The following is a 22,003-nucleotide window of genomic DNA, read 5'->3' as shown; positions in this document are numbered from 1 at the left end:
ACTAATCTTTTGTTTGTAAAAGTGGGTGTTTGTTTGTTTGTTTGGCTTTCTTTAGCACAGTGGCATTAGTGTATGTTTAATTACGTTGCTCTTAATAATTCAACATTACCTGTTCTACATTACACTTAACTCGTGTGTGTGTGTGTGTGTGTGTGTGTGTGTGTGTGTGTGTGTGTGTGTGTGTGTGTGTGTGTGTGTGTGTGTGTGTGTGTGTGTGTGTGTGTGTGTGTGTGTGTGTTTGTTTGTTTCAGCACTGGGACGTATTTAAAGTCATCACCGAGGTGTTTATCCTGGTGCCTGCTCTAGTCGGCCTAAAGGGAAATCTGGAGATGACCCTGGCCTCTCGCCTGTCCACTGCAGTAAGTCCTCTCTGTCCACTGCTTCACTTCTGTTGTTATTTCTCTCATGCTTCATGCCACAGCCAGTGCCTCATATCTGCTTAATGGACAAAAAAATGTTTTCCTGTTAACGGACACCTGCTTCTCCTTCTCCTGCAGGCGAACACCGGGCAGATGGATGAGCCCAGCCAGAAGTGGTTAATGGTGTCCAGTAACCTGGCCCTCATTCAGGTCCGCTTCCACTCACGGAACTGCAGTGTCTAAGAACGCGGTAACAGGAAGAAAATAAAGCGGCACTGGACTGTGTGCCTCTGAGATCCTTGACCCCCTCTACTGTGTCATGGAATTAATTTTGTATGGGCTGGAAACAGGAACTACTGTACCAGAAGCTCCTGGTTTATTACAGCATATAGTCTAGCAAGACATTTTCAAAGGAGTGACATTTATTAAACAGTTCATCATTGTTTTAGTAAATAAACTATTTAACGGTTACATTGTAACACTTCAGCATTCCAGCATTTACATTCCATGCTGACAAGCAGGAAGTGGGGTTTGTGCTCTGCTCGGGCTCGGAGAAGCTGTATGTGGCTCTTGACTTCAGCTTGGTCTTCACATCCTCTACCAGCACAGCCAGGCTTTGTTCTTCAAATAACAGAAAGGGTTGACACAGGCGAGCTGTATTAAATACCAATGCTCACCACTAGAGGGCTATCTGAGCCCAGGGCACACAAGGCTGAGCTGCTTCTTCCCCCCCAGGTGCAGGCCACCGTGGTGGGCTTCCTGGCGGCTCTGTCAGCCGTGGCCCTGGGCGCCGTGTCCAGGGGCGGCGTGGAGCTGGACCAGGCTGCTGTCCTCTGTGCAAGCAGCGTTGCCACTGCGTTCATCGCTGCGCTGTCGTTAGGTACCTGACGCACCTCCGCCTCCAGCCTCCAGTTTTAGCACGGCCTCAGGGGTGATCTGCTCTGGTCTGCACGCTTCTCCAACTCCCAGTACACCTGAACTCATAAAGCACTCAGTAATACGGTGATGAACTGGATCAAACATGCTAGAAACCAGGGCAGTGGGTCTGTAGAACTGAAGTTGAAGACTCCCTGCTGTGAGGTTGGGTTCTCTTACAGGGAAGGTTATATTCTGCCACTTTGGAGAGGTTTTGTAATTGTGTTTTTGTTGTGAAAGTATTTTTAGAACTCTTTCAAATAGCATGAAAGAAAATCTAAGCGGCATTAATTAAGTTTCATGCAAATCGGGATCCTGTTGGAGTAGCTTTTATGCACAGGGTATTGTATTTGTCGTCCTTTAAACCCTTCCTCTCCAGGTCTGGTGATGATCGGAGTGGTTATTGGCTCCAGGAGGGTGGGCATCAACCCGGACAACGTGGCCACCCCAGTCGCTGCCAGCCTGGGCGACCTCATCACCCTCTCCCTGCTGGCTGGTATCAGCAGTACGCTCTTTCAGTACAGAGGTACAGCCGCGGAAACCCATGGAACACGCCGGCGTAGTGACCGTGGGCCCAGCAGAGGGCGACAGGAGCATTTTGTGTCCATATCAGTGTTCTGTATCCATGGTTTCAGATGAGCAAACGAAATTAACCCCTTAGTGGTACCTGCCTATGCAGGCAGCCATTTTGGCAGTCAAACAGGCAGCTGCTTTGCATGTTCATCTGGGCTGTGGCTGAGATTAGCGTGTGATATGTTCTAGAGTGATGAAGCTATTCCACTCAGGTCAGCCTTCAAATTCCTGAGACACACATGTTTGAAACGTTAAAGTTTCTTCACTGGTGATGTGCTAAGGGTGTGTGTTTGAAAGCCACTGTATTGATTTTCTGTAGATATCTGGTACCTGGCTCCTCTGGTGTGTGTGTTCTTCCTCCTACTGATTCCACTGTGGGTGGTGATTGCCCGACGCAGTGCTCAGATCAGAGAAGTGCTGATATCTGGGTGGCAGCCTGTTATAGTTGCCATGTCCATTAGCAGGTATACACACACACACACACACACACACACACACACACCCATGTCAGAGGTTTGGATTTGACGCACTGGGGGTGCAGGGGAAGTCCACTGATTTCTCAAAATTTCTACATAGTTTACTTTTACTTTGAAGAAAAGAAAAATAGGTTTTCAGATGAATTGCTTAACTGTGATGGGAAGCAGAGCTCAGCAGGGTTTAGATGTTTTTTTATCCACCAGCAGTAAAGCTGCATATCTGTTTTGAGTTTTTATATGTAACATCGATCATATTGCGCATATACTAAATATTTAAAAAGTTTCCATTGTGTAATATTTTTCCTGTAAGCTCTGGATTCTGGTTGAGAGTACGCTACTCTACTGGCTGCTGCTTCTCACCAGTGTGTGGACTGGATGTAACAGCATTGTACAGTGTGTTGACTGTAAAGAGTCCTTGGGTACTGAGAAAGGCGCCATATAAGTGTAACTTCATATCATAACATTTCCTTACCAAATCTTCCTCTTTGCCCTGCAAGCAGTAGTTTGTACAGGATTGGCCTTTTTTGGAGAACAAGGCAGGATTCTCTGGATTGGTGTTCTGCCTGCCGCGGTGATGTGTTCTTTCTCTTGTTAATCAGCTTTGGTGGACTGATCCTTGATAAAACTGTCAGTGATCCCAACTATGAAGGCATGGCTGTCTTTACACCTGTGATTAACGGTGAGTGAATTATCATTGAATCAGAGACTGTGCAATGCATATTTATCTGAAATGCAGACTTAGAATGCAAACTTTCCCACGTGTTTTCTGTGGTGTCTAGTTAATTTTTACTTCAGTTGTGGTCTCGCGTAGGGCATAAACTTGCCTGACACTAGCCTATGTATGTGTGTTAGACGAACACAGATAAGAGAAACACTGAAGTGTCCTCGTCTCTCTGTCTCATGGTTGACACCCCCCCCCCCCCCCCCCCCCCCCCCGCTCTCTCTCGCGCGCTCTGTGGATGCAAAGGGATAGCAGGTCCTTGAGTCAAGACAGAAGCCTGGGGTTTAAAACTATAGTAGTGCAGCACCAAGTTTCTAGATCTCTGAGCGCCATGTCTGGTGTGAAACCACATGACCAGGTTTGGCAGCATCAAGACGGTTCTGACTACTTTCCCATAACAAGCCACATTTGTTCAATTCTGATTTTATCTCCCCTCATATTGGATTTGCTTGTTTTAATGGTTTACATTTATAAGCAGGACAGCTATCTGTGTGTAATATAAACACACATCTGTCCTCTTAAATGCCAAATGTGCACTTTAATGCAGTTTTGCGGTGACCTGCTTCATCAGCAACCATAGCGTTGTGTTTGTGAGGTGACTTGCAGTATTAAGAATGTGAAATGTATGCGTGGCCTTTTGCTCTGTTCGAGGTGAAAACGCGTCCGACACATCTTTAGCAGGCGCTGCTGTCCTCCACTCTTTTTTCGAACACTACAGTACTAATCACATCTGTGTAGGCAAAAGAACATGTGAATTCCGATCCGTCTGTTGTCATTCAACTCATGTCCCTGAATCGGATACGAATCCGATCTAGGACCACATACGAAAGCGACTCAAATCTGATTATAAAAGACCGTATTTAGGTGTTCACACAGCCCCGACACAATCACATCTGTCACAGTAAGGCAAAAAAATTGAATTTGAGTCACAGGTTGGTAACGTTGGGCTGTAGACAGCCTGGGATGTAAAGAACCGTTAGGGTCGGTTAGGTGGGGTGGGGTTAGGGTTGGCTAGGTTAGGGTTGGTTAGGGTACGGTTAGGGTACGGTTAGGGTTGGTTAGGTGGGGTGGGGTTAGGGTTGGCTAGGTTAGGGTTGGTTAGGGTACGGTTAGGTAGGTTAGGGTAGGATTAGGGTTGGGTTGGTTAGGTTAGGTGGGGTTAGGGTTGGTTAGGTATGGTGGGGTTGGGATTGGTTAGGTAGGGTTGGTTAGGTAGGGTAGGGTTAGGGTTGGTTAGGTAGGGTTAGGGTTGGTTAGGTAGGTTAGGGTAGGGTGGGTTAGTTAGGGTTGGTTAGGTTAGGGTTGGGTTGGTTAGGTGGGGTGGGGTTAGGGTTGGCTAGGTTAGGGTTGGTTAGGGTACGGTTAGGTAGGTTAGGGTAGAGTTGGTTTGGTTAGGTGGGGTGGGGTTAGGGTTGGTTAGGTATGGTGGGGTTGGGATTGGATAGGTATGGTGGGGTTGGGATTGGATAGGTATGGTGGGGTTGGGATTGGATAGGTATGGTGGGGTTGGGATTGGTTAGGTAGGGTTGGGTTGGGTAGGTGGGGTGGGGTTAGGGTTGGCTAGGTTAGGGTTTGTTAGGGTACGGTTAGGGTTGGTTAGGTGGGGTGGGGTTAGGGTTGGCTAGGTTAGGGTTGGTTAGGGTACGGTTAGGTAGGTTAGGGTAGGGTTGGTTTGGTTAGGTGGGGTGGGGTTAGGGTTGGTTAGGTATGGTGGGGTTGGGATTGGATAGGTATGGTGGGGTTGGGATTGGATAGGTATGGTGGGGTTGGGATTGGTTAGGTATGGTGGGGTTGGGATTGGTTAGGTAGGGTTATGGTTGGTTAGGTAGGTAAGGGTAGGGTGGGTTAGTTAGGGTTGGTTAGGTTAGGGTAGGGTTGGTTAGGTTAGGGTAGGGTTGGTTAGGTTAGGGTAGGGTTGGTTAGGTTAGGGTTGGGTTGGTTAGGTGGGGTGGGGTTAGGGTTGGTTAGGGTTGGGTTGGTTAGGTATGGTGGGGTTGGGATTGGTTAGGTAGGGTTGGGGTTGGTTAGGTAGGTTAGGGTTGGTTAGGTAGGGTAGGTTAGGGTAGGGGTAGGGTTGGTTAGTTAGGGTAGGGTTAGGGTGGGTTAGTTAAGGTTGGTTAGGTTAGCGTAGGGGTAGGGTTGGTTAGGTTAGGGTTAAGGTGGGTTAATTAGGGTAGGGTTGGTTAGGTTAGCGTAGGGTTGGTTAGGTTAGGGTTAAGGTGGGTTAGTTAGGGTAGGGTTAGGGTGGGTTAGTTAAGGTTGGTTAGGGTAGGGTTGGTTAGGTTAGCATAGGGGTAGGGTTGGTTAGGTTAGGGTTAAGGTGGGTTAGTTAGGGTAGGGTTGGTTAGGGTCAGGCTAGGCTTCCCCTGTTTGTTCAGCTATGATTTTCCACGCTCACTACTTGGTTCCTCTACCACAATGACTCAGCAAAATGCAGCATAGTGAGAGATTGCAGAGAAGAGCGGAACAAAGGGTATTACGAGAATCAGGTTTACACTCACACAAAAATAGACTTTCTGATTTGGGTTAAAATTAGATGGAAATAAACACCCATTTTTACAGCTCACTTGGAAAGGCAAATAGTCTCAAATGAGAACTGTGTTGTGACTGAGGGGGGCGTTATTTTGATAGCTGTGAGGAGGGCTGTGCTCACGGAGAGGACAGCTAGAGGCACTTTCTGAAAAACTGCTTCTGCCAGCTTCACTTCAATGCCACCAAAAACATGGAAAAGCTCTAAATCCTTAATTTCATATTGTGGTGGAGAAGAAGAATGTAGGAGAAAAACGTGTGAACGTGAGTCCCATGAGAAGTACTTGTCAGGAAATAACCCATATTTTAGGATCTATCTAATCTTTCTGTCTGTCTCTCTCACACACACATACACTGAAATGGAGTGAATGTGAAAAGTGGAATGGTAGTGAGTGATTCATCAGTGAAGGTGGTGCTTGTTCCTTCAGGTGTTGGAGGGAACCTGGTGGCTATCCAGGCTAGCCGGCTCTCCACCTACCTGCACTACTGGGCTGTGCCAGGAATCTTGCCCCACAGGATGAGGCAGGACTGGCCAAACCCCTGCAACACCTTCTGGTCTTCAGGTCAGACTCCTTTTTGAACTCAGTCCAAGTTCAGCAAAACATGAAAGTGCAGTTAAGTGCTGAGCATTCTGGGTAAGATTTGAACCTAACTGAGAAACTGTTCATCTCCAGACAATGTTTCATTAAACAGTCCTGTTTGGAAATGAAACATGGAAATGAGGGCCATTTGATTGCGTTTGTGGCCTCAGGAGTGAACTCCAAGTCGGCGAGAGTGCTGTTTCTGCTGGTGGTGCCCGGTCATCTGGTATTCCTGTTTGCCATCAGGGCTCTGCAGGGTGGAGATGTAACCATTACACTGACCTTCACCTGCTGTTACCTGTGTGCTGCTCTGCTCCAGGTTTGTGAACACACACACAGTATGGGAAGCCTTTCCCTCTGTAACAATACAAACGTGCCAGATGAGCAGGTCTGAAGGTGGGAATTCCAACACATTCCAAAAACACACGACTGAAGTGAAGATTTCCACATTCTGGTGGTTTTCTCCTCGTCTATCGGCATGCAGAGTAACTCCAAGGTCTTGTCACCAAGGTGTTGACCAGCTGAGCGGCTGCTGCTACTGGATCCACTGATGATTGCTGCGTGCTTCCTCCCACAGGTGGGTCTTCTGCTCTACATGGCAGACCTGATCGTGCGTCTGACGTGGCGGAGAGGTCTGGACCCTGATAACTTCTCCATTCCCTACCTGACCGCTCTGGGAGATCTACTGGGAACTGGATTCCTCGCATTGTGCTTTCGCCTGGTCACAATTCTGGAGGGGCTCAGTCACTGAGCTGCTAACCTCCCCCCCCACACACACACACAGGCATCTAAGAACCCATTATTACACATGACATGCTCCTTTTACACAAGTTGACAGTGAATACTAACGTGCCACCACTCACCCCCAGGGACTGGGTTTTTTCTCATAGTAGGCACCTCAGTGCACCCACAAGCACTTAACCCCAACTGACTCTTGATCCTGTGGTAGCCTGGAGGTCAAATAAACGGGTCCGGGTCAGGAAAGATAGGCACCACTGAACCCGTGATTACCAGGACAAGAGATCGAACAAGAATTGAGGTCCTGGAAGTTATAGACAGTGGACTAAAAGGTCTCTATTAAACTCACACTGTCATAACTGACCTATGGATATGTTCTCCTGTGGCTTCTTCTTCAGGGAAGTGATGGAAAAACACCTTTACACACATTTACGTGCACAAATTACACACACCTTTACACACACCTTCATCTAAAAGGCTACATAATCCAGGGCTTCTCGGTCATCCAAGATGAGCTGTATCCAGTTGTCATCCCAGATGTTAAATGGGCTTGAATGTGCTTAAAGCTGGAAGAACTTCAGAGGATGGAAAGGTTTTCCACATGTTTGCGGCAAGCTGTGTTCAGTCATCTCTTTCTCTTCGGAGTGTTTTGGGTCTGTGACTGAATGGGTGCTTCCACACTCCAGCATGACCAGATTAAAAGACTCAGCTGTGACGAATCTCTCGGCTGTTGGTTTGAATTACAGTAAGGAGACGTGTTCAAGGAAGAGATTTGGAGTTTCCTGCTAAAAAGGTCAACAATAATGAAGACAAACATTCAGGTGATTTGCTGAATATTTTTGTTATTGACATGCCTTTGAGTGAGTTTGTCTCACTGGTTTTGGAAAGTGTTGTCTTTAATGCTGGAACCATGAAGCCACCATCCAGGTACAAATCTTTTTAATGTAATAAGAATGTGTTCTTAACTGGAACGTTCCATTCTCAAACCTTAGATATGACACTTTTATTTAAAACTCTAACTTGAGTGGGAAAACCCCATCGTGTTTTATACAGTTCACTTGCTGCATTTTAACAAGGTTTCAGTCATTTCAATGTTTAATTTATTTCTGTACATGATACATTATTTCACAAACAGAGATCACACTGATCATGTAGCCTGGCATGTTTCCCCTGTCCCTTAATAAAGACGAGCACAGACCACAAACCAGAAGCTTGCTCTCTCACTTTAAAATCAGCCACGAATCAAAACCAGAGGACGGGTCGTTCTGCCCAGAACACAGTGGCCTTCACAGTTTAACAGTACCGAAGTAGGTTCTCAGCTTGTGTGCAAAATATGCAAGTTCTTTTAAAAATGGCATGTGTTGTTGCAGACTCTGTCGCAGGGCTGACCATCCGCTGGCATTTGAAATGGTCCAAACCAATTAACTAATGTAAATTATTTGTCATGTGGAGGTTAAGTGGCTTTTCTTTTCAGTGGGTAGAGGAAGATTGCATGTGGACATCCGGAAAGACAAACTACCTTAGCCATAGACCTCAGAGTTGTGCTGGCAGAGCCATTTATGTTCCCAAAAGCACATAAGAGAAAGAGAGGTGAAAGGTCAAATGTACATGGAAAAGATACTGTACGCGTACCCAGTGTGATGAGGCATATTACCAGGAATTTGCCCAGGTTTCACTGTAATACTGGCTAAGTGTTTGGCGTTTCAGACACATTTCAACATCAAAATTAATTTCCAGAAGTTTAGGCAATCATGAATATAAAGTACAATCTGTAAATCCAGTGGAGTCTATCATTCAGAAGCTGACTGATCTCACAGATGTTATCCAGTTACTTTGTAATATTTCTCTTTTGTGACTGAATAATCAAAATCGATCCTGTTTTGAAGGTAGTCTGTTTGAGAGCTCATGAGCCTGATCCTTCTGTGTTCGGTAGCTGTTTCTTCTGGCCTGTAGTGACGGGTACCTGGGTTGCTCTTCAGCCTAGTTTCCTAGCTTAACAAGGAGGCCAGTGATGGGCGCCTCCTGGGCCCTAACCACAGTTATGCACTGGTTACATAGCTGACTGCTTAATAAAGAGGCAGTCAGAAGGCCAGCGTGTACCGAGGGACGGCTCAGGAGCACGCCCTGTACCGTCCTGTACCTGTCCTGTACCGTCCTGTACCACAGCTCATCTGAATCCTCTCTAGTCGTGAGCTCATTTCAGACTCCAGAGGGAGATCTGTACCAGTACAAGTGTGAAAAACTAGTCACATTTTGTTTTTATGAAATAAAGATTCACAGCACTGAGTAAAACTTTGCTGAACTCAGTTTGAGAGCAACGTACATCGTTTACAATAAATATTTGAGCAAAACCATAAATATAAAACGTGGGACGCATATAAATGAGGGCATATGAAAACTCTGCATTTGCCAGCTAATGAAGAATCCTGCTTCACTTAGACAATGTTCAGAGTACAAAGGCACATATCTGGGAGTTGGCACTTAACACAGATGCATTATGGGAAGGCTCGGGAGCAGTAGAGCCTTGGCAGTAGTAACCGGTTGTCAGCGGTTTCACCTGTGGGGGGGCGTGGCTTTCTCTGTGACATTCTCTCTCACGAGCAGAACTTCAACCTCTGCTCGCCAGCTCCCGGACCGAGACTTCCAGAGGGCTCGAGCCAGCAGCGCAGAAGCCCCCTCGGGTTGGACTGAGACAGAGGAGCGAGTGGCCACGCGGAAGCCCCTCATCTCAGCTTTAAGTACGCTGGCACTGAGTAGTTAAAGAGCAGGAAGTCCATTCGATAAAGATTGTAGAGCTTCCTCTGGTAGAAAGGGCTGATGTTATTAAAGAACTTGGCAGTCATGTCACCTGTGGTCCTCGTGCTCTTGGAGATGGCGGGGAACTGTACCTCTCGGTCGGCGCTGGCCAGCTTCAGGACATAATGTGCGTCCTGGGCCAGGGTCTCGTACTTGCCCACCACGTCGTAGTGGATGAGGCAGGGGTGGCAGAGTGAGTGCACCCGCTCCCAGTGCTCGTTGAAAGGCTCCTCCCTCTGTGTGCGCGGGTCCACCAGGTAGTAGACGAACTCCTCGAAGGCGACGTCGTTGCCCCGCTCCAGAGCTTCGGGCTGCGGGTCAGCCCGGTGCCGCCGGATGATCCTGGTCCCGTAGCGCTTGTGGAAGGCCGTATTGTAGCTGCGCGTGAACTTGTTACGGTACGCTGACACCAGCCTCTCGAAGGGCTCACGCACAAAGATGAACTTCAGGTAGGAACGCAGACGGCGGTTGATCTCGGGCGGAGGATAGTCGGCCAGCGAGCGCAGACGGCCCGCCACGTGCGCTTCGTTAGCGGGGATGGCCATTGGATCGTGGTAGCGCCCGTCACCCGTCAGGACCATCATCACTCGCTTCCAGTTGGTGCAGGCCACCTTGGGCACGTAGCAGTAGAGCAGGCTGTGCTCGTCATCCACCACCAGGTGGCGCAGGTCCTCGGGGGTGAGGACGCGACGCTTGCGCGTGTGCGAGCGGCAGGCTGCCTCCAGCAGCTCACGCCTCCCCTGCAGAGTGGCCTGCACTGCAGCCTGATCCGTCTGAGGAGAGGAGCGGAGAGGAGAAATTGGTTCAGCTAACATGAAGAACTGGCACTAGGTTGGTTGCCAATCTCATACAAGTTAGTGGAGAACACCTGACAGTGCACAGCAGTTTTCTTGAACTGTGTACTCCATGTACTCCTTGAACAGACTCGTTCAGGTAGCTAAACCGCTCTTTCCTTCTGCGGTCTTGTTGTTGAGTCTAGCAGCAGTTTTCAAGGACAAAAACAGCAAATCAAATCAGCACACTCAGGCCAGGGTTAAACGCTAGCTGTGTGTCTGCTCACACTGGGCTAATGCACCCGCACTTTAGTCTAAAGGGTCTCAAGGGCTTGACACAACAGACACATCAAAGTCTCTCTTTATCTAGGGGCAGGCCACAAGTGAAGAGACACTCGATGTGAGACGTGTGGTGAGATATGAGATCCGATCAATTTTTCTGGAGCGACCTTATGAAAAACAGTGTCAGGTTCATGAGAAGCTCCTGTTTGTTCTTGATTTTCCAGTATGTTTTTTTTTTTTAACAGCTCAAGATACAGCTGGTGTTTTTAAGAACACGCCTCATTCGTGCGAGTTACAGTATTTTAATGCTACAATTATGAGACTAAAGCAAGACGTTCTAACCGAGGCATGGCGAAGGTGACACCGCTCATGTGATCTAGATTCTCTCCAGATTTAACCCACTGCATAACCAAGATCTGATAGCAGCGCAATCCAGGCCAATTAACCACGGGATCTTCAGACTGGATCTCAGTGTGGCCATGATACAGCTGGGCAGAATCTTCGACTGTTAATAAGAACCGAAGTGACCAGATGTGCCTGGACACAAATACATCTGTGTAAAAACAACTTTTCGCCCCTCGTTAGTGTAAATACTCTAAATCATGTTTGGCACAGCACACCTTAAAATTCTAACAAGGGGGAAGAGAAACGATAGGATTGAGGATTTTTGTAACAATCCCAGCAAGATGTGCACACCTTATCACAAATACGATTTTTACCAAGTCTACTCATGCCAGTAATTATCTGCTCAAACAGTATCAGTCTGTTTATTTCTAATTGCATTGTGTGTGTAAAACAGAAATGCCCTTTTAGTATGTGTGTAAATCCATGGAGAGGTGGGATTCCACCAGGGCAGAATTCCAGGCGCTGTGGTGAAGTCATGTATCTGCTCTAATTTTCTGCGTTCCCGTTTGATTTCACCTATCTGATGATATTGGCATCCTGGAGTGGGTGGTGGGTAGAGCTGCTTCTGGACTGTGGGGTAGACTGTGATTTTAGTTGCTAAGGAACTTCCCCATCTGCAGGACAGCCCCTCTGTTTCTGGAGGCCTGGGGAATGTCTTGCTTCTTAGCCTAAAACCAGAGCTGCACCCTCCACCGCTCCACATCAACCCCATCCACAGAACTCCAGACCATTCCGGCAGAAGATTGTGACTGATTACAGTTCATTGTAATTCCAGAACAGAATAACGTCATAAACAGATTGTCGAAATATTAAATTACGACAATACCGTACGTGGAACATTAACTTTCTACAGTTATATAAACCCAATTTATTGCACCACTAGTTGGAGCAGCAGTGCTAGTGTATCTGAGACACAGAGATGGTCACCTGATCCCCATCATAGAGCGTCTGAAGAGGACTTCTCCTGGTCTTGCTTGGCAGTCTGGTCCTTGCTGAGAGCTGCATCGTACCTACGACACACAAGGGCCAAGAATCAAGCATGATGGTCTCTTGTTAAGAAATCATTCTGAGGAATGTTTTAGACTTTTATTCTAACTTTTGCTTTAGCGTAGGTTTGAGCACGTCTCTGTTTATGTTTCTAAAACATAAGACACTCAAACCTTTAACTCTTAAAAACTACAAGAGATTTTTGTCAGATTCAGTAAAAAACATAAGAATCATGTAGGTTTTATCTGTTGGGAGAAGTTACTTCCAGTGTTGCAGAGTGAAAGTGCCTCTGAAAGAGAGAAGGCTAAGGAACAGGGATAACTCAGAGTGGATGTCAGACGGTTTAAACAGGACTGGCCTTGGCTGGTTATTACTGCCTCCTCCACTCTCCTCCCCATGGTGATCAGTCATAAAATTCCCGCTTTAAATGGATATTTTCTGTAGGATCACAGTGTTCGCTGTCCTGTAATTCATGTCCCTTCCCCCTTACAGCCTTTCCCTCTCAGCACACACACACACACACACACACACACACACACACGCACACGCACATATATAAACACAACCCTGGCTAGAGACCTGCCAATGCTGGGGGCCTGGCAAGCAGTAGTGTAAGTGATTAGTTTTGCACATGTGCCAGCAAATTCAAAGAAATTGCTTTAATACACACACCGAGGGGGGCGGGGGGTAGAGAAGAGAAGAGAAGCAACACAAAAGCAAAAGTTATAAGAGGGGGTTGGGCAAAAGGCCAAAAAGAAGAAGAACAGCAGTAATGAGGCAAACAAAAAAGTGAGGAGGGGGGAGTGGGGGAGTGATGGGGGGGGAGTGGGGGAGTGATGGGGGAGTGGGGGAGAGTGTGGGGGAGTGGGGGAGAGTGTGAGGGGGAGTGGGGGAGAGTGATGGGGGAGTGGAGTGATGGGGGAGTGGGGGAGAGTGATGGGGGGAGTGGGGGAGAGTGATGGGGGAGTGGAGTGATGGGGGGAGAGTGGGGGAGAGTGATGGGGGAGTGGGGGAGAGTGTGAGGGGGGAGTGATGGGGGAAGTGGGGTAGAGTGGTGGGGGGAGTGGGGGAGAGGGATGGGGGAGTGGGGGAGAGTGATGGGGGAGTGGGGGAGAGTGTGAGGGGGGAGTGATGGGGGAGTGGGGGAGAGTGATGGGGGAGTGGGGGAGAGTGTGAGGGGGAGTGATGGGGGAGTGGGGGAGAGTGATGGGGGAGTGGGGGAGAGTGTGAGGGGGGAGTGATGGGGGAGTGGGGGAGAGTGATGGGGGAGTGGGGGAGAGTGTGAGGGGGGAGTGATGGGGGAGTGGGGGAGAGTGATGGGGGAGTGGAGTGATGTGGGGGAGAGTGATGGGGGAGTGGGGGAGAGTGATGGGGGGAGTGGGGGAGAGTGATGGGGGAGTGGAGTGATGGGGGGAGAGTGGGGGAGAGTGATGGGGGAGTGGGGGAGAGTGTGAGGGGGGAGTGATGGGGGAAGTGGGGTAGAGTGGTGGGGGGAGTGGGGGAGAGGGATGGGGGAGTGGGGGAGAGTGTGAGGGGGAGTGGGGGAGAGTGTGAGGGGGGAGTGATGGGGGAGTGGGGGAGAGTGATGGGGGAGTGGGGGAGAGTGTGAGGGGGGAGTGATGGGGGAGTGGGGGAGAGTGATGGGGGAGTGGAGTGATGGGGGAGTGGGGGAGAGTGATGGGGGAGTGGAGTGATGGGGGAGAGTGGGGGAGAGTGATGGGGGAGTGGGGGAGAGTGTGAGGGGGGAGTGATGGGGGAAGTGGGGTAGAGTGGTGGGGGGAGTGGCGGAGAGTGTGAGGGGGGAGTGATGGGTAGAGTGATGGGGGGATTGGGGGAGGGATGTGATGGGGGAGTGGGGGAGAGTGAGGTGGGGGGTGTGAGGGGGTAGAGTGCTGGGGGGAGTGGGGGAGAGTGAGGGGGGAGTGGGGGAGAGTGTGGGTGGGTAGAGTGATGTGGGGGAGAGTGTGAGAGGGAGTGGGGGAGAGTGTGAGGGGGAGAGTGGGTGGGGGGGTGGGGGAGAGTGTGAGGGGGAGTGATGGGGGAGTGGGGGAGAGTGTGAGGGGGAGAGTGGGTGGGGGGGGTGGGGGAGGGAGAGTGCGGGGGGGGGGGGGGGGGGTGACATCACTGTTTTATCTGCTGTAGATTTTCACCAGACTGGTGACCTGTGTCACTGCAAGCATTATTATAACCTGCTACTGTGGTGGCTATAAAAACCTAAACCTTTTTTTTAAAGCATCTCAGGTTTCTACAGCCAAAATCAATGAAATAATGATGCATTCATACTGTTGAACTGACTCTTTCAAATGGTTCATCTGAATGCGTCAAATGTCTAATTCAGTCGTTTCAGTTTCACCCAGGCGGTGGGTGTCGGTAAATCAGTTCATGTAAAACTGCTTCTCTGGCTGTCTTGCGACTGAACAGGCTATGTTTTACCTTCTGACCATTCTGAATTTCAACATTGCACTATAATTTCATGCACAGCTGGTATGTTCACAGTTTATGGCTACAGTTTAAGCATAAATAAAATGTTCACGAACATCCTGGACTATTCTGTGCTTTTCTCTCTTTACAGAGTTCTTTACAGGCAGTTTGAAAGAACTATTTGTTCACGAGTTGGACATAATTACAGTGAGAGGTCAAGACCCGAGACCTTGACCTTCCTCTTCAGCTTTTAAACATCATACATCTTTATAAAGGGGGGTAACTTAACCCTGATCAAATATACTCAGGAATTTATTCGATCATGACGTCACCAGTGAGTTGATTTGTGAAAATTCACAATTAAAGAAATATGAAAATCCAGATAAAAAAATATGACTATCAAATCGATAAAACCCTCTAAAAACTATGAAGAACCCCAAATAAATGTCAGTCTGCCTCGCCCTACTCATCTGAGTGTGCGTGAATTAGATTTCAGAGGAGGTAGAGCAGCGGAACCTGCTTTGGTCTCGATCTGTTTCACAACCACAAAATGACACCAATGACAAACTTCCGTTTACGACTCTCAGTTTGTCACAAGATATACCAGACAGAAGGAGATGAACAGAACGTACTTAGGCAGGACGAGAAAAAAGAGCGTTGGGCACTACCACTAACCACAGCGATACGAGCAGGCATGCCTGAGAGCCTGGAGAACAGACTAACTTCCACACGCAGAAATATACAACACTGCCATTAGTGTAACAGCTTTCAAAGTGCTCAAGCCAAGGACGCAAGAATATCAAGAAAAACTCAGCATCTGAATTCAGTCCCTGTGGGGCTTTTCCCAGCGCAGGCCGGCGTACCTAGAAGGTGGCCTAACAATGAAGGCTTTTTCAGACTTCATCAGTATGCATGAGGACGGGGCTTCCCCCAGTCTGCCGGGGCCCAGCAGCACCAACAAAAGCAATTTGCTGGACTGGCGCAGTGGCTTGTGGCCATTTACACTGGTGATGGCCTACTGAGCAGGAGCACACACCAGCAGGCCTCCTCTGGTGTCTGTACCCATGCTAAGGACAGGAAGCCCTCCTTTAGCACAGAAACAGATTGCCTTCTAATGTCCAGCAGCTTTCGTGCGTGTGTGTGTGTGTGTTCTACTCCTGAGCTCATGAGTGTTACATTAACCCTAAAACCCTCAGCCAGCACTTCAATTGCTCTTATACTGTTCACGTGTATGACTTTAGGGGCAAACAGAGTGGTGTGATTTAAATAACAGATCATGTTTCTCTGGGAACATAAACAGTCGCATAGAAGTGAAAATAGTAAAGGAAGGCACAGCAGTCCCACTTCCTGTACTGGTCCAAAGGAATACAACACACAGTCATCTATTCAAACAAATCAGACTAATGCCATGATCCACAATCGAACAAAGCAGACTAAGTTCAAAGTTCAAAGTTTATTTGTCACATACATAGTCATACACAGCATAACTGGAAGTGAAATGCTTTTGGTGACTGCTCTGCCCGTAGCCGAGGAGAGATTCGTAAAATACACAGAACAAGGAAATGGATGCGGATTAACGAATAAATGTCCAGTCTAACAGTCCAGACTAATGCTGTTATCCACAATTTAAGCAGAAATGTAAGGTGTTTGTTTGAGTTTGTATCAGTTACACATAAGATCACAACCTATGTGCACACATGAGTGTCAGGAACTGAGTCTAAAACACTGGATTCTTAAATGCCTTAAATCACCAAAACCCACCAAAACTCAACACCTCCGCCTGATCCGATGAGGATGAAGAGTACAAGCAAAGCGGCGACCTATTCCTCTCTGACGTGCCCGCTTCCTTGAGCTGACAACATTCTGGACGTTAGGTTAAAAAGCAACACTTGCTGTTACTTGGTTTCAGTTTGAATGACAGAAATAATGGTTACATTCTTAAAACATCCAATTTGCAGTCTCAAGCCCCATTTTATACTATAGGATTTAAGTGATCAAAGCTTGTACCTCAAGTTAGCATTACACGAGGTTTCCAAAACGTCACAAACATACTGACCCTTATAGACACACTGTCCATTCCTCAAATTGTACAACTATAAAGTGAAATCCATTTTCCAAGTATTTTGGTATGACCACAGATGACAAGCTTTCATTTACAGCACATGGTTACGAGCAGGACTTGTTTACAAATAGAAGTCAGCACACAAGTCAGTTGAATGGTTTGCATCTTTGTTACACCAACAGCCAACCTAAAAAAGACCCTTTATATAATCACCACCAATAATAATAAGAATGTACTCTAGACATATTAAGGAAGTTTGGATAGTTTCTGGGGAACATCAGGCGGATCAGGATTCATTCTCGAGCACTACAGCTTAATGGGCTGGTATAAAACAGGCTTTAGTGTTATACATAAATCAACACAAAGTGTGGAATGTTCCTAAATCAGAGATTAGGCTAGCATTACCTCTGCCTTAGAGCAGGACAACTTATTGTGCCTGTACCTACAGAAGGAATACAGTTGTTTCTGTAATGGCTGATACCACGTGCACATGGAGTACAGCTATGTGCACTTATGTGTCAGAAACAGCTAAGGTGATAAAGTCTGTGTCAGACTGCCAAACACAGCAGAGATCATTTATCATGAAAAGTACTAAATGTAGTGAAATTTCAACTCTATAATCGATTAAAACTGCTCCCATCCTGGAAACACATGAGAGAAAGAGAGAGAAACCAAACAAAACCAAAACAAAACAAAAATGTTCCAAAACACAAGATTAAAAAGCAACCTGTGGAAGTCTACTATCCAACTATGTGTCATTGCTTGGGAATCAGGACATCCCTACATGACTACTAGGTCTGATAGCGTTATGTAAATTGCCGTGAGGAGAGAGAGATCTCTCAATACAGGATCACACTCCACTACACATCCACTATAAAACCTCCTGGCATCAACAACAGTTACTGATAGTGCCATAATCAACACTAATATACAGAAACAGTATCAGTTACAGCATGACTCTATGTGCAGAGCAGTAACCATCTGTCCCAGCATGCTTCAGTGGACAGTGTAAGGATTAATGTCTGCATCAGACTTTTTCCACTTCGAGTCGACATTACAGTTTTTCCTCCCCTCTTTCTGCTCTTTGTAAAAGAGATTTTAGCCATTTTGGACGTAATCCACTGCATCTGTAGCATATGATGCACAGTCTTCTCTTGACATTTCCCTGTACTGAAACAAGAATGGAAAACCCAGGGACTCAACACACACTACATGGAAACCAAAGGACAATTGTTTAATTTCTGCACCATTTATGCAAAACCTTTTTAGAACATATTTGCATGAATGCTTTCATTTGTGTATATTGGTATAATTCCTTTTTTCAGGGATGGGGCTACTTTTCCAGAAAGCAACTCAACATAAACATGGATCTTACTGATTACACCTGGATGCCACTAAATCGCAGGTGAAAGTTAAGGAGTTAGAACTGCTCTGTAGTGTTGCTCCAGTGTTTAAAATTGTATAAATAAAGCAATGAAAGAATAGCTTTGTTAAAAACAGATTGTTAGCATGTTTTGAACTTATGCTGTTTAGTCACATATTTTAGATATTTACTAATGAAATTCAGCAAGTGCCTTTAGGTTTAGTGTTTCATGTTTCGAGTCAACTGGTAAAGCAAATGAAATTATTAATCACGGTAATTAACCAAATGTGACAAATACAGTGTACAGAAATGTTGAAAAGGCTGAAAAATTCTGTAGTGTTTTTTTAAGAATGTTTTTCCATTTTCAGTAGTATTCTTATGTCACTAAGCTCTCATGAACAAAGTATACTGTAGATCATAGTTATTTCCCCAAAATGCAAAAAATCTGCTGTCACTCTTTAAGACTGTTGCATATTATATTGCTACAATATATGTGTGTTGTGCCTATTTTATTCCTTTCTAACATACTAAATATGTGCAGCTTTATTACAGTCAGCACTGTAGCATAGCAGTGCATAAGCAAGATTTTCTCTTCCTAACTCATCAGTATAAACATGTATGTAAGTAGATCACTGCTGTATCAGCTCACATAAGCTTCAGTAAAGCATGCTTCTGTTCACGTGTGTCATCTGAGAGTGAATGGCAGGTGGTGAAGCGTCTGTAAAACAGACTCACACGGCAGGCAGTGAGCGTCTGAAAGGGGCGTGGTCTGTAAAACAGACTCACACGGCAGGCAGTGAGCGTCTGAAAGGATGCAGTCATTCTATGACAACGTTGTTCCACAGCAAACCTCAGACCTGCTTAGTCAGCAGCCTGCTCACTTTACCAGAAGCGAAGGTGAGCCGACACTCTTCAGTCACACTTCATACTCCACACAAATATCAATAGGTGCAGAGAAACAGCATGTGGTGGAGGTAGAAGCCCCCATGTATTTACCAGCTGTTTTGAGGTTGCTTTTTTCAGAGTAATAGAGAGAGTGAGTGTGTATGTGTTTGTGTGTGTGTTGGATGGGAGGAGTGCATGTAGTTTATGATCTATATTGAAATTTTATTGGTTGTACCACATGTCTGCTGTATGCCTTTCGTGGTTTTATGTCGGCCTCCTTCAGAGTAAAAAGATTCACATTAAACACAAGACAGACACCCTTATTTTCTGAACAGTCACAACTTTCACAAAAAAGTCCGAAGCGTATGAAAAGAGATAAATATGAAAGGCCTGTGATAGACCTACGTAGCTCGTTTGTATGATCTGAGAGGCAAAGCATGTCAAGATGACGCAAGAAAACAGCACGAGCTGAAGGCTTAGCACCAGCTCACAGAGTTCTGTACGCATGGTGATGTTGCTCTTTATTTTGCTACCTACTGCTGTAAGCACAGTGTGAGGGCACATGTTAGACCTTAAGACAGGTACACTTGCTTTGTTTAGTCGAACCAACCATCTCCATCCTAGCAACCACTCTGTACAGGGGTCAGGAAGGGATTTTCTCAGGCATCAAGGTTTTAGGATAAAACCAAATGGCACAGGAATAAGGACCGTCTCATTATTCCTCAGACGTTTGAGAAAAATGAGACGTCAGATCTTGTTTCTTAACCATCATGTGTCAGTTCTAGGAAGAGCTGAGGTCTTGGTTCTAAAGCAATGACGTGCAGCCACAGTGAGTTTGGTCTGTTACGCGTCTCCATGGCTCAACAGCTGCAGCCTTCGGGGTTTTTTTTTCCACCATTCGTCATACTGCTTGATTGTGCAAAGCTGATTCCTATCCTCATTAAGTAGGTGAGCTCATTACTTAAAGCACAGGAGGAGTGATGAGTCTGTCTGCACCCTGGTGTGCTCAGCAGAGCCCTACCACCCTGCAGGGGCAAAAAAGCAGGACAGGGCACACGTGTGTAGACATAGTCTGAACAAAACCAAGAGAAGGTCACTCTCCAGCACAAACAAGCCCGAACACACATACTCCAAGGCATGAGAAGAGCTCTCCACAATACCCTGAAGAAAGCTGCCATTAAACCTTTGATCATCATGTCTTGTGTCCTTTACCTCAAGAAGTAAGTCATCAGCCAGTCTGTCAAAACTCCTTGGAACTGATGAGTGTGACCTGCAGAGTGGCGTACTAACTGCCGCTGAACACGAGTATTTATAAGTCAAAGTTCTGAGGTGTAGCTGAGGTGGGAAGGTGAAGACAGCAGATGACCGTTTTACATCTATCACACTTCTCCAGTTGATGGTTTTTCATGGTTTACATGTCTGCCAGGGTGTCACGCCAGGTGTTTGCTACTGGGAATGACCCACAAACATCAGGTCTGTGTCATGTGGCCATATAGACTTTAGGTCATGTTTAAGAGATGACGTTAGTGACGTCTCTCCCTTTCTCACTTTTTGTCTGTTGAACCTGTGCTATCCATGTAACTCCCCAAACTTCTCACTGTCAGCAGATGATACAGTTTGAAGGCTTCTGGAATTTACCTGGAAATTTCCAAACATATCAGTCACTTTCTTCTGCTTTTGTTCCACATCCGATTTGTAGTTCCTATTCTTGGTTCATCTTATAGCCTAACTGTTTCAGACAGGATGTAGACACAACATCCACTCAGGTCTCCAGCGTGAGTCACCTTTTGAACTGAAGCTCTAAGCATGTTTTTGTCTTTGTGTGTGTGTGTGTGTGTGTGTGTGTGTGTGTGTGTGTTTTGTTAAATTCACATACTACTTATATGAGGTTTTAAATAGCCATCAAATTATTTAAATATTGTACTCCTTCTTTCCCAATAATCTCTGGAAACACTCAGCTACATAAGAGTCCTGTGAAGCAGTATCAATAAATAAATAAATAAAAGAAAAGGGAAAAAAAGGAGAAATTGTTCCAGCCCGTCCTGATCAGAAACTTGTCAAAGTGAAGCAGTAACTTCACAACTCGGTCCACTAGTGAGGCGTGAGAGAACCCTGTGGAGAACCCGAGCCACGTTTGTCTCCACCGTCCCTACTCCCGCGAGGAGCGTACATCTACCAGGCTGCACTGGGGTTTGTGCGAGCGTCAATGTACGATATGGCTGGACGGCGCCATGAATCGACCTGTTTGGGTAAGATGTTGTTAAGCAACAGTTTTTCGTAAGAAACTAACACGGGCTGTTGGTTCAGCCACTTCCCAACTGCATCCACCGCACGAAACGGAAACGGTTGAACATACGTGGCGGCAGTAAATGGAACTATACCGTGCTCACTGAATCACGAGCAGTGTGAGCAGAAAGACACGGAACCTTATTCTCCCTTCGCCGACTGGCCCATGCACCCCTACGTGTCCCGTGCATTACTGTATACGTTAATCAGAAAGTGCTGCTGACCGGTTCTACGTAAGTGGCTTTACGGTCCATTTTGGCCATGAGAAAGTTCTACAGCGTGATCTTAAATACACCAGAACCCTCTTTATTTACAACGACGGCAAACCTACCTACAGTCGGTAAAACTCACCTGATCTTGAGTTGTTTTGGAAATATAAGATAAGGATGAAGAAGGATCCGACGCATGTGGCCAGAAACATCCGACCAACTTTGGGCTTCATCATTCTGGGTTCGTGCGGACGGAGCCGAGTACCGCCCGGCTCACGCGAGGATACTTGCGCGCTTCGTTGCAAAAGCAGAATCTGCACGCATGACTTTTAAAAGCCTCCGTCCCGGAGGAGAGAAAGCTGCACTTTCCATTAGTAAACTAACTAACGTCGTCACATCAGGTTAAACCACCAAAGCCCTGGTGGAAGAGACGAGTTACTGGCCTCCCGTTACACGCGCGGCATAGTCGCAATCCTCCAGTGGGTGACGTTTTATGTCTTTACGTGGTAGTGCCGTCCGTCGCGCGCTGTGAGTCCGTCCTGCCTGGGCGCTGTCGCTCCAAACATGGAGGGCGTGCAATCAAAGTTTAGACCATGACGTCACACCCACCCGCAGCGCAGGTCAACCGCGAGGACCCTCGCG

The 22,003-nt window shown here is 46.8% G+C and overlaps 2 protein-coding genes across 6 annotated transcripts in view; one reads left to right on the top strand and one right to left on the bottom strand.

Annotated features, from left to right (window-relative positions):
* Positions 1–8,096, top strand: part of LOC113572317 (solute carrier family 41 member 3) — a 14,938-nt gene extending 6,842 nt beyond the window's left edge. For all 5 annotated transcript variants that reach the window (XM_035522375.1, XM_035522374.1, XM_035522372.1 and 2 more), the window contains 9 exons: positions 252–359; positions 498–569; positions 1,095–1,239; positions 1,654–1,800; positions 2,167–2,311; positions 2,923–3,002; positions 6,002–6,136; positions 6,325–6,473; positions 6,732–8,096. In XM_035522375.1, coding sequence (XP_035378268.1) covers positions 252–359; positions 498–569; positions 1,095–1,239; positions 1,654–1,800; positions 2,167–2,311; positions 2,923–3,002; positions 6,002–6,136; positions 6,325–6,473; positions 6,732–6,905 — 1,155 coding nt within the window. In that variant the 3' untranslated portion in view covers positions 6,906–8,096. The remainder of the gene's footprint in view (positions 1–251; positions 360–497; positions 570–1,094; positions 1,240–1,653; positions 1,801–2,166; positions 2,312–2,922; positions 3,003–6,001; positions 6,137–6,324; positions 6,474–6,731) is intronic.
* Positions 6,916–22,003, bottom strand: si:ch211-236h17.3 (carbohydrate sulfotransferase 11). The gene is made up of 3 exons (XM_027001737.2): positions 21,504–22,003; positions 12,076–12,158; positions 6,916–10,461 (listed from the first exon to the last, which is right to left on the bottom strand). The coding sequence occupies exons 1-3, from the start codon at positions 21,595–21,597 to the stop codon at positions 9,616–9,618; spliced, it is 1,023 nt and encodes a 340-aa protein (XP_026857538.2). The 5' UTR covers positions 21,598–22,003; the 3' UTR covers positions 6,916–9,615.

The sequence above is a fragment of the Electrophorus electricus genome, chromosome 24 (genome assembly GCF_013358815.1).
Source record: "Electrophorus electricus isolate fEleEle1 chromosome 24, fEleEle1.pri, whole genome shotgun sequence".
Classification (NCBI taxonomy): Eukaryota; Metazoa; Chordata; class Actinopteri; order Gymnotiformes; family Gymnotidae; genus Electrophorus; species Electrophorus electricus.
This window is presented reverse-complemented; position numbering and strand designations above follow the sequence as displayed.

Bases quoted from the DNA above. Each gene is read 5' to 3' on its own strand.
- si:ch211-236h17.3 (XM_027001737.2), bottom strand. From the start codon at position 21,597: ATGATGAAGCCCAAAGTTGGTCGGATGTTTCTGGCCACATGCGTCGGA. The intron at 12,159-21,503 runs GTGAGTTTTACC...TGTGTGTCGTAG, and splicing joins CCAAAACAACTCAAGATCAG to GTACGATGCAGCTCTCAGCA. The intron at 10,462-12,075 runs GTGACCATCTCT...TCCTCTCCTCAG, and splicing joins CGCTCTATGATGGGGATCAG to ACGGATCAGGCTGCAGTGCA.